Source organism: Falco punctatus, assembly GCF_963210335.1.
Source record: "Falco punctatus genome assembly, chromosome: 4".
NCBI lineage: Eukaryota > Metazoa > Chordata > Aves > Falconiformes > Falconidae > Falco > Falco punctatus.
This window is the reverse complement of record NC_137583.1, coordinates 73,233,958-73,246,208: the sequence shown is the minus strand read 5'-3', so window position 1 is coordinate 73,246,208 and position 12,251 is coordinate 73,233,958. Positions and strand designations below refer to the sequence as shown.

Genomic DNA, 12,251 nt, shown 5'->3' with positions numbered 1-12,251 from the left:
ACAGCGTATGCTCAGTTTGTGCAGACCTTCTTGCAGTTATTTTGGAAAATTCAGCCCTGCAGTTAAACAGAAAAAAAAAGGGATGGGAGATACTCTTCTAGTAGTATAAAGGTTCTGGAACTCCCTTGAAAAATGCTTAAAACAACTACCTAAGCTGCTGTTAGTTGCTAGGAAATCAGACAACAAATAGAAAGTTCGGGAAACATACATTTGGTGTCTTTGCTTTCCTCTGGCTAAAATCTAAGTAGTTGCTGAAGATTGTGCAAAGGATGATTTATAGATCTTTCCATATTACTGCCTGTTCGGTTAGCAGATGGTGTTCATTAACCAAAGAAGAATCCCTATTCTCATAAATAATTATAGCTGAATAGAGAAGTATTAATCTGTGGAAACCTCTATTATTTGCAAGGTTTTCAGATTTATTCATGGGTAAGTTTTAGCCACATGCTAAAAAAATCCCTTCCATGAAGTTTAAAGTGAAATGACACTGTAAAATCAAAGTTAGTGACATGAAAGGATTCAGCGTTGTTCCGTTTGTTGTGCTCATCGTGGAATTTTTCGGTAAGCATTAACTGAGTATAGCTGCAAGTAGTGGGTAGTACGAACATTTGCCTGTACTACAATAATACTTGCATGAAGTAAAACTTGGATTTGATTCTGAAATCTTTTGCTCTCTTGAGTAGGTTTAGTTTATAGAATAGTATCCAATGGAGCAAGAGAGAGAATTTTGGTGATGAGGGTTTATACAAGAGAGTAAAATTTCAAGTGAGAAAATGTGCTGTGCTTTTGCGTTCTTTTTTTTCTTCTCTCTGGTTTCTTCATCACCTCTATAGTTTTGATTATTATTGTTTCATCAGTCCCCTGAATTCTGGTATTTTCTTCAACATGTTCCAACGTGAAATCAGTAAGATGGATAATAAACAAAGAGACTACTCTGGGACGCAGAGACATAAAGGCAAATTTAGCCGTTTAAACAGGAGTTGAATCCTCTGAAATATTTAACAGCCACAGCTCCCATATCAGCTGATATGTGTTCAGTGTTAAAAAAAAAAAAGCAACACTTTCTAGCTCTCAGACACTGATCAAACCATTCAGCAATAAGCTTTTAAAGAAAATTTTGGCCCTTATTCTAATGTATTAGTCTGGGGGTGGGAGGAGGTCCAGTTTGCTGAAGAAACAGAAGTTAATTCATCCTGAGCTCTCATAGAGAACTTCAATACAAAAAGCCAGCTCTGAACATGGTATCACCCACAACTCAAAAAAACTGCTCAGGACTTCAAAAGGTCAGATCCCGTGCGTCCTTAGACTTAATGTGACAGAAAGACACTGAAAAGGAATAGTCATTTTTGAAAACTAAACAAATGGCAATTTGTCAAAGGCCGCACAAGAAATCAACAACAGAGCTATGATTCAGGCTTAGGAAATCTGGGCCTCAGCTCCCTCATTGACCTGCAATGCGGCATTCTTTCCAGCAATCCTAACAGATGCCTGGCAAATGTCTGCAGCGAATGGCTTCGGCATCCTAATTTAATCATCTAATCTAATCTAATCTAATCTCTGTTTCTGTTATGCTTCCCTGAAGAACTAACAAAATATTTGCATTTTACCTGACACGTACTGAAAACACCAGTCTTTAGTTATTGTATGCCTTTTCATAATATTCATCTTCTGAAAATACAGACCCAGGCTAATGAAAACTTTTCTCATGAACCAAGCAGCCTTCTTCACACCTGTTCACCAAACATTTCTTAGGGAAATCCAACAGAAAGAAGATGGTGGTGAAGGAAAAGAGCGATACAATACTTTGGGACTACATAATTATTTTCTCAATAATGTGCTGTGCTTCCTCTTTAAAGGGGAAATTAATATGTCATAGAAAACAGAATAGTGGGCATAAATTTTGCCTATTATGAGAAAAGCCAATTAAATTTCCTGACAATCAAGCAGCCAAATGAGTAAGCTTCTAATGAAATGCAGATGTATATATAAAGCAGTCAGCTCCCACATGCATGTCGCCTAATAAGGTAAGTGACAGGTCTAGGAAATATGTGTCTTCTCAGATAGTGACAGTTGTCACTGGTCTAATTTTGCACTGAGAGACCTTTGCCCTTTTGGCCTCCTGCTTTTTTTTTTTAAGGAAAGCAATTCAATTGGCATGCCATCTTTGCAATATCCAGACTGCTACCAAGAATTTGTTCTTTCTCAAAAGGCCAATATATGCCCCCAAATATATTTTCCTATATTAAGATTCCTAATAAACAGTAGAAGCAGAATGAGCATCTTGCAGATTCAAGCTTTCCTCTGGTGAATAATCCCTCTTGAGCCCTTGGCTGCAGAAGAAAACATTAGTGATTTAGCCCAATCAATTCTAAATCCAGGTTCATCAATGAAAGCCCCTTATATGAACAGTGTTATTTCAGAACCACGACCACTTTTAATTTGAACTCTTTGCACTACAGTGTTGCATCCAAGTTAAAATTATATAGGACACTTTTAAGCATGAATAACAGCATTCTCCTAAGATCAGTTACTAATTGTGTCTTTGGGAAAGCCTAAAGACTGGGTTTCCTTCAGTAACTCAGCAACTGCAAAGTAGTGGCTCAGCAACTGGCAAGATCAGATGCAAATGTTTCAAATCAAAACACTCAAAATTTGTGTCATGTGGCAGGAGGGGTTCCTCACATCAGATATCAATGAGGTAAACTTTTGGCTTTTCATGATCATCTCATAACCGAGCAAAGTTGCCAGAAAGAGTGAACTGTATCAGGCATATGGTGGCAGATGTAAATACTGATCTCTTCTATCATCAAAGCACGTGAATGCCCTTGATACATGTCACATAGATGCTTCACAACTGCCAGTTAAGGAGCACATGGACAGCCTGAGAAATAGTTCACAGCAGCCTCAACTCTAGAGCACTTTTTTTGTGTACTCATAATGTACGTACATAAATGAAATTGTACTCATTTGTCACTTGAGTACAAGCAAAACTCTTCTCTCACCAGCACATGTAGCCTTGTTATTTTCTTGTCAGGTGAGATGTTACCAGCTCCAGGTTTAGACTCTCTTAGGGATTTGCCTGCAGGAAAGAGGGGACCTGAATGCTTCACTCCAAAATATCCAGTTCAAAGGCTGCATCTTCTGATCAGTTCTCCTAGATAAGGAGCCTTTCTCCAGTGAGCTTTTTTTGTGCATTTGAAAGATTTTCAAAAGGGAGAAGCAAATATAGCACCCTGACTACAGGAACTTGTCTAATTTTATCCAGTTGAGGGCAGCGGTATATGCCCAGACCATGTAGCCACCAAGGGTAAGAGGAATACCCATATCTGTGCATGATACCAGTCAAGAAAAAAAGGAAGTGCCTGCAATGAACAAAAAGATGACAAGTGTGGCCAGCTCTGGAGGAACTTGCACTCATATTACAGGCTGTCAGGAGTCGTATTTGGGATGTCAGAGCCAGCAAAGACATTCCCTAGGAGCCAGCCCTATCTGAACCCACAGATCTTGCTCTGCTGCTTAGATACAGCCCACATTAGCAGCCTAGGCCCTGTGCAATGTTAGGCTGCAGTTTAGTGTCCAGGAATGAAAGAGGAGCAGTGCTGTCTGACAGAGAAGTAAATGTGTCAGTGTAGAAAAGGAGTGCAGGGGGTTGGAAAAGGGCTGGAGAGTCCACAAAAACGTTTGGAGGGGGACGTGGAGGGAAAGCACAAGAGAGCTTACCACACAGGCAAATTCTGGAAAGCTTTGAGAGCTTTAGAAAAGCAAGTTAACCCAGCACCATGGCTACTGTATGGAGCTGATGTCATCTGGCTGTGCATAAAAGCCTCCACTTTTTCTTCTTTTGTGCAGTTCCAGAATGACATCACCTCAAAGCACAAGAACCTACCTTTGTGCTGCCGCACTTTCCCTGCTGGCTCCTGCCACACATCTCACTCCTCCCGCATATGTCCTTCCTTTGCCCAGAAATGCTCCTTGACCTCTGCTGAATGCAAAACACCACTGTCTAGTCGACGAGAGTCCTTTGGGAGGCTGCAAACGGCAGCAGCGCAGAGGAGCTCCTATTCAAACAATGTATAGCATGCCATACACCTCAGCAACCCACAGCGAGGCCTCTGCAGCCGATTTCAGCTGCTTTACAATGCTGTGAAAGCTGAATGGTGTGAACTGATTAGACAGACAGGGCAACTGTGGCGATTTAATTATTTTCAAGGTTGGATCCTCTTTGATGGGATGTACAATGGCACACGACTTAATCTTGTTATAGTCCAATATTGCTGTTAAATAAGCGGAGTGAAAAAGTTGCATTTTTAGCATTTTTAGCCTCACTTATGAAGAAACTGCAAACATAGTTCACAGTTGTATAGTCATTAACGGATTGGTTTGTAACTGGTGTGCATGCTTGCCTATTTTCTTCGTGACACGCAAGAACAAGAGAAAAAACACCCAAAGCACATCCTGGCCAATGTTATTTCATGCAGAGGAGGGGGGTGGGAGGCAGCTGGAAGTGAACGTGCTACCCAAGAAAACAAGCACCACTAAATAAAACTGGAGAGAAGCCCGCACTGAAAACACAAATCTATAGGAATGAGGCAAACCCGAGGGCTGAGTGTTTCCCGTTAGAAACCCCAAGTCACCCATGATTTTCCTGAAATGTATCTCCTGCTCAGTACAGCTATTCTGCCGATGCCGCTCATCCCTGTACCTGCTCCTGCAAATTAAAGCACATTTCACTAACAGCTCTCAGTTTCTGATCAGATGATTTTCTAAGGTATGCACGTGCAGAAACATCCACTGGGAAAGTGTTTGAGGAATTATGAGGAAATGCAATGCTTTTTAGAGCTGTAATGGGTTATTTCTACTTAGCTGACATCAGACGGCATAAGCTGAGACTCCATTACACATACAGGGAAGAACAAAACCTACCTACCCAGAGGATACCTGGCTAACTTACCATTAACATGCCACAGCATCTGGAACCCGCTTCTAGTGTTCAATCCATCAGAATAAAACTCCACATGCAGGCTGGTTCCTGTAGTACTCCCTGCCAGTGGAAGAGACTGTCCGCAGAAAGTGCCTATCAGGTTGGATTGCACATCAGGCCCATCATAGAGCTGAAATGAAACAAAAAATATCCCAGTGAGTAAAAGGCAGCATCCCAATTCTTAATGTTTTGTATGGGATGTCGAAGGAAAAACAGTGAGATTTCTCACACCGGCCACCTTTGCACAGCAATATGAGCTCTGGGGAGCATGGAAAGATTTGGATGAAATTATGATCAAATATAACTGCAATATCATCACAGAATCATAGAACAGTTTGGGTTGAAAGGGACCTTAAAGCTAGTTCCAACAGCTCCACCATGGGCAGGGACACCTTCCAGTAGACTAGAATATCTCCTTAAACCTGGCTGCACACTGTGTACAGTAGGAAGGTTTTGCTGTTTCTGTTTTGGTGTGTATTGAGGGTTGCTGGGGAAGAAGACAAAGGGCAAATGGCAATGAACTAAAGCAGAAAGAAAAAAGGGATGTCATGAGTCTGATGTGGCTGTTCATCTAACATGCTCAGTGCCTCTAAACCCCTCAGTGACAACTCTGTTTACATCTTCATTTCTTTAAGACTACACTCAGGTGATTTCAGGACTGACTAGCTTGTGACAGAGAAAACCAAGGAGTCAGCATCACCAGGGCCTCCCAGAACAGTACGGAAAAACTGAAAACCAAAAGCAAATTAATTCCTCAAAAACCACAAGGCAAACTTCATATGTGTTTATTTATTGTTTCATAATCTTATGCTAGCGTTCTGCTTTGGAGAAGTGGACTGAGCTATGCTTTCTGAACTTTTGTACTTAGAAACACTTTATGTTTGACCTCCTAGTCATATTCTACATGATTGTATCTTGACAGTCAATGTGTTGGGAGACGTAGCCAACCTGAAAAATCTTTCTGTTCCCCAACACAGGTGAGAAATCCTCTATCTCACTCTTAAAAAATCACCACTCTAAAAAAGCCCAACCCAAAATGAACAAATAAATGCTAAGGAAATACTCCTGTATTTAAATCCTGACAGCTGCAGTTTGTCATATACGCACATTTAAATGAAAACACTTAACACTTAATGTTTTGATGGAGTAATAATGGATACTTAAGAGTTTGTAAGCCTCTCTACATTAGTTTTCTCCAAACAGGTTTAATTGTTCTTCCAAATTCTAGTTTTGTGACTTTTTTCATATCCAGTAAACACACTGAATATGCATCTATGTTCCTCACCAAATATCCCAACAATCTCATTTTTTCAGGGGTAAGGAATACAATTTTTGCAAAGCTGGTAAAAATGAGACATTTTAGCTAAACTACCTTTGACTTATAATATCAGACTGACAGTGTCGTCAAGTTAGGAGTTGCTTTATTTTTTCTACTTTTGTAACTATGGTTCTTAAAGTTTAGAAAAACAGCGACCCTTGTGCTTTTTTATCACTTTGGCACAGTTCATCTCATCTTCAGTCTCACGGAGCACATCATCCTAACAACCCAGCAAACTACTGGCACAGAAACCATGTCTGACCATTCTCATTGTGAATTTCTGGCATGCTTTCTTTTAGAATTTCAGCAAAACCTTTTCTCTGTTCTAAAGCCATCATCGTAAAGTTCTTTCTGTGCGAAGAATCAAATCTGTGATCTCTAGAAAAACAGCCAAGGTTTATTTATCTTTCCTCTCCATTCAAATCTCTTTTCCAAATACCTCTGATTCCACTAGGAATTCTCCTACACTCAACACCCATAGTATGGAAGTATGATATTATAGTAAATACTTATTAACCATGCTAGCTACTAATTTCTGCACACGTTTTCTAGCAGACTCACATATGGGAATGAGTAATTAAACCCTCAGGTTTTCTGCTCAAGATGTTGGTCTTCCAGGACCTTTGGAAATCTTGTTGTTGATTTAAGATGGAGTTGGGGCCAAGAAATCTACTCAAATGGTTTCAAATCCTCAAGAAGACAGTCTAGTTTGAGTGCCATTTTTAAATAAAAAATAAATTGGATGTAGTTCAGCCAGAAGTTAAGGGCAAATTGCATGAATAATTCTGTGGTAATATTCCATGGCCTATTTTTGCAGGTGTTGACCATGAATCTTTTTGGTTTTCAATCCTCTAATACAATGAAAGGCTCAGAGCATGGGAAGTGTATTGGAACTTGAGAACTATCACTTCATTTAGTATGATTTCTCTAGGAGAAATCAAGAAAGTTTCTGATTGCAGACCCATTGCTGGTAGTTCTTGCAAAGCCTTAATCAAATGTGTTTGATAATAAGATATGAAACTGTCATAAGGATCAAATGTTAAGAAGTTGAACGTCTATCTGTATTCTTTCCAAACATAAAGCTTGAAGGACTGCCTAACAGACAGCTGAGCTGTCCCATGCCCAGCATTACAGTTATGACCTTCCTCCAAGCCAGGCTAAAAGCTTTACGCATTCTTTTACGGCTTAAATTCAGCAAAATGAAATGAAGTCAGATCCAATTAGATTTTTTAACAGTACTACTTCCTTTGAAAGCTTTGTGGTATATACTACTCATCTTTCTGTGGCTTCAAGCCATGGAAATCTTACACCAGAAAAGTATGAATGGCAAAGAATGAATCAACGTGGTGATCATGAATCTGTGCTCTGAATAGAAGCAACAACTGTATTAAATACATTCAACAATCAGCTGTTACCTTTAGTGATTACAAATGAAAAAAACATTCTAAAGAACTGGACACATCATACCCAGAAACTTTCAAATCCCAAACAAAAAACCCCAACCTTCATAAGTCTCCTGCAACTTTGATTCATCAAGGGAGTGTTATTTTTATCTAAGACAGCAAATGTCACATTTCTATGGAGTTTCCCTGAAAACAGTCCTTCAGTATTTCGAATCACAAAGAGCGGTTCCCATGGCAACCCCTTCATGCCGTGCTGCCCCGTGGGTCTGGGTTCAGAGCAGTTTCGCAGGAAATTCGAGTGCCTGGCCAGCTGTAATTCATTGAGAGAGGCAGAACCGCGACTGCTAGAATTACAGTGGGGTTTTTTTGAGCTTTCATTTCTAAATGAAGGGAACAGCTGGGAGTTTTCACAGGGCATTTTGAACTTCTCAAACCACATTTTGCTCTCACAAAAATACGGGCAAGTGAAACCGAAGCTGCACACAGATCTCATGAACCACAATTTCTCTTCTGATCTCCGAGATAGTGTTTCTTGTCTAAGGGTCTGCTTTGTCAGCTGTGCTATCCTAAACTGCTGCAAATCGAGAGAAGGTTCTTCCCCAGGCTATATGGGGCACGGTATTCCCTTGAACTGTGCAAGACAATTGAATTTTGGGGCAGTTTATTAGCCACTACAGTACCATACTGAGTCTAGGAACTGGGGATTGGTCTCCCTCCCAGCTCCTTATTGGGAAGAAAGCAATTGCTCCCTTTTCTGTGTAGATAGTTCTTTTGTAAAATATTTATTTGTTCAGACCTTTTAGCCTCCATCAGAAAATCCAAGGGCTTCATAATGATTTTGGCAGACGATCCAACAGGCAAAATATGCAAACAGCTGCAGCACATGTCCAGATCCTTAGCCTCCCCTCTTTAACCAAAGCAATCACCTAGCAGCACCCAGGGCGCTCCATTTCATCAGCCTGCACTCTGGCACTGGGCCCAGGCGGGGGATACAGTACGTTCAGACAAATTATTAGGCATGAGTTACAAAAAACTACTTATCAGGCTGCCTAGGAGCAAGCGTATAGGCTGACACAAAAGTAAAAAAGGGAGGTACTAGCTCTCTAAGGGATGAAGCAAGCTGTGGGACTGCCCTGCAGCAAAGTGGGAGCTGAATCATCTGCTGTACATTGGAGTCGGGCTGGGACAGCAGGGCCAGCCAAGGCTGCAGGAAGGGTTTGGCTTGGGTAGCTCTCCCAGAGGAGACACCCTGGTCACCAGTATTACATTTTGGCTTTTCTGACTCTTCAGCCTAGCAATATGTCACTGACGCCAGTAACAATGATCTGGAGGCCACAGCTGTTCAACTCTCTTTGGAGGAGCAAAGCAAAGCAGCATGACCTGTGTCACAGAGAAGCTCACTGCTAGAACTGGAGCAAGGGCTCAAGGACTCAGCTGACTGGAAAACGGAGTTTCTGCTGTGCAGAAGGAAATAAAGATCTCAAACAAATGGGAGGAAAGAAACACTGAACGCGTTCCATTTGGGCATACTCAAAGCAGGGACATTTTTCTAGGTGACCGCCTTGTCAATATTATTCCTTTTTGCACTGTGAGACTGGCAGGAGCCTTCCAGACAGGTAGTGGGACTCTATCTGTTCAGTTTCCCTGGCAGAAAACTGATATTTTATTTTTTAGGGTAACATTTCTGTTTTCTCTTGGAGAACTTTTATTTCTGTGAAAAGGCATAGTTTTTTCCATCAGGAAAATGATTATAAAGGAAAATCCCCAGCCTAATGTGCTCTGGAAAAAAGCTGCTTACATACATTAGTCAGGCATAACACATTGTGTTGATCCAGATGTGATGGAGAGTCTTCAAAGACAAACTTTCTGTTTCATATGAGGGGGAAATCCATCCTATGAATACTGACAGTTCTCATTTTATTGTACTATAAATAATTCTATTATCAGGTGTTGATAATTATTTACATAATCATTCAATAATTCTCTCAATTTGAGTCTTGAACCAAATTGTTTGCAGTCTGAAAGCCTTTTCACAGAGACCAGCAGCAACAGCCCTGGGCTGTATTTGCAGAACTGAGAAAAGGATGTTGTGCCTTGAGTTAGACCAGAATAGCTGCAAGTCTCCCACCTATTGCTGGAGCCTCTAGGACATACTCAAATTGCTATTCTGACACACACAAGTATCCCTTTCACACACACAAGTATGCTATTCTGATACACACAAGTATCCAAAACAAAATGGGATTGTTTTGACTGATCTAAACACTAGAGGCAGTGATTACAGGTATCTGAGTAACTCTTCCTGAATGGGTCAGGTTTTGGAAAAGAAATTTTGATGGCATAGTAACAAATATGTTACCAGAAAACAAAATGAAGCAAAACACAGACAATATAACCACCACTCAAGTAACAGGAGGCACTTTAAAGTGCAATCACCATTACTTGTTAAAGCAAGAATCAACAAAATAAAAAGAATCAATTTCCAAGCAGTATTTTTCTTTCTGGAAGAACCAGAGTGCAAGCTTAAGAATCTGCAGGTCTGTCAGCCAGAGAAAAAAAACAAACAAACTACAGCTCCAAGATGTGGCACACTGTGCTAGCTCAGCATCACACCAACATAGTTTTCATGGAAACACAGGCAACTTAAGACTTCGACCATCTTACTGTGGAGCCTTGTTACTTCTACACAAACAGGAGAGCAAAAGAAGGCCACGTTTGTGCTTGCATGATGAGAAGTGTTTGCAATTGCTACTAGAAAAAAGCCCTCCTTAAGAACTTATTCTAAATAATGTTTAAATACCATTATTTAAATATGTTTATGCCCTAGATGACCTTTAATGAAACTCCTTGCTCTGACTACTGAAGGCAAATATCTTGTCTCCACACAATGACGCACTTTCACTAATTAAACATTTTATTCCGTAGTACAATGAAGTTTGACATTGTGCATCACAAGACATACAGACACACTGTAGTTTTGCTGGGATTTATCTAACACATGGAAATGTAGAGATGTCTAGTTTTTTAATAGTAGGAGTTGTATCTGAGTCTGTGTTTTGTCACGTAACCTGGGCCTGAAATACTCAGAGCCCTTTGAATGTTTCAAGCAAAGTTCAATTCCACGTTGGACTGCAGTGGTATTTTTTAAAAGGATTTATCATCTCTTACATTGCCACTTACTATCTTCTCAAAGAAAACAAGAATTTCTAACTACGGGCAAATCTGCTCATTCCTGCCTTTCTAGGAAAGGTTTCTTTCTGCAAATGATATAAACCAAGTAATTCTCTTTAGCAAGTCTCTTTTTATTGTAAGAACGTAAGAAATGCTGGGTGTATCTTTGGATGAAATTTTAAAATTTTTTTAGATATAGAAATAGGAAACAACTGCTGTTTAAGAAAGGAATGCCTAGGAGACACCCACCTAGTTGGTCAGCCCCAATGCCTGCACTCAAAACCTTATTTCTTCAGCATATTTTAAATTCCCAAGCCTATATTAGAAGAGCACTTCCACCTAATCGGCATAGCTGTCTGAACGGGGAAGCTCTCAGCCACCTGCAGCGGGGCAGTCCTGGAGTCTCACCCATGCACGCTGGCCAGAGCAGGCTGAGCTGAAAGCAATGCAGCCCAGCGCAGCAATGCAGCCGGAAAGCTCTGCACCTCTGCTAAGTGCTGTGGGTGCTTTGACCTCAAATCATGGCTCCACTGCCTGAGGCAAACCCAGGCTGCCCCAGTGTCCTGTTCCTGACCCTGTGCCTCCCCCTGAGGTAAAAGCAGAGGTTTGCTGTCATGGCCAGCATCCAGATGGGTGCCTGAAGCGTCTCTCCTGCCTTTGCTGACCAAGGGGCTGCTTGGGGATCCATGTCCTCCTGGCAGTGGGGTCACACGTGCCTGGTCACCAGGCTGCGGTTATTTTGGTAGACTGCCTGCTTTCCCCAGCACCTCAAAAATTGAGGCGGTTCCTCTGCAGTGAGAATCCACTCAAAGCGGAGGGAGAAGGACTGCTTTTGAGCTTGGAACAATAATATTTCCAAAGTTATTCTTCAGTAGAAAGCTGCTCGCTGTGGGGAAAAAGCCCTTTACAAAGAGATGGGGCTGTGCCTAGGGACTACAGCAACTGGGGGGATGAAGAAGCTGCACCTGCTCTGAAAACCTCAGGGGGTTCTGAGCAGTTTGCAGCACCGCTGACTCCTGTCCAGAGCTGAGTGCTGTTCCTCATGTGCTTTGCCAGCCCAGATGAACCAAACTGCCAGTGCAAGCAACATCACACCAACACCATCAGAGGCCAGAGACAGAAGGATCCTCTCTGGGAATCCTTCCCATTTGAGAAAATTTAGATCATGCAACCTATGGCAACCGAGGAGAGCTGCAGCTTGATCGCAGCAAATGAAGAGGGGAGAAAAGGAAATACTCCTGCCCCTTGGGCTTTCAGGAAAGCAAACCTGCCTGCTCATGTGAACAACGGGAAGAGGAGGGATAAGAGCTTCCTGAGAGTCCTGTGTGGTTTTCCCTGAACTGTCTTGGGGCTTCCCTTTGAATGAGGGGAAGCTTTG

At 41.5% G+C, this 12,251-nt stretch overlaps 1 protein-coding gene across 8 annotated transcripts in view; it reads right to left on the bottom strand.

Annotated features, from left to right (window-relative positions):
* CUBN (cubilin) overlaps positions 1 to 12,251 on the bottom strand; it is a 151,446-nt gene that overhangs the window by 86,442 nt on the left and 52,753 nt on the right. For all 8 annotated transcript variants that reach the window (XM_080386348.1, XM_080386347.1, XM_080386349.1 and 5 more), the window contains one exon: positions 4,952 to 5,111. In XM_080386348.1, the coding sequence (XP_080242474.1) occupies positions 4,952 to 5,111 (160 nt within the window). The remainder of the gene's footprint in view (positions 1 to 4,951; positions 5,112 to 12,251) is intronic.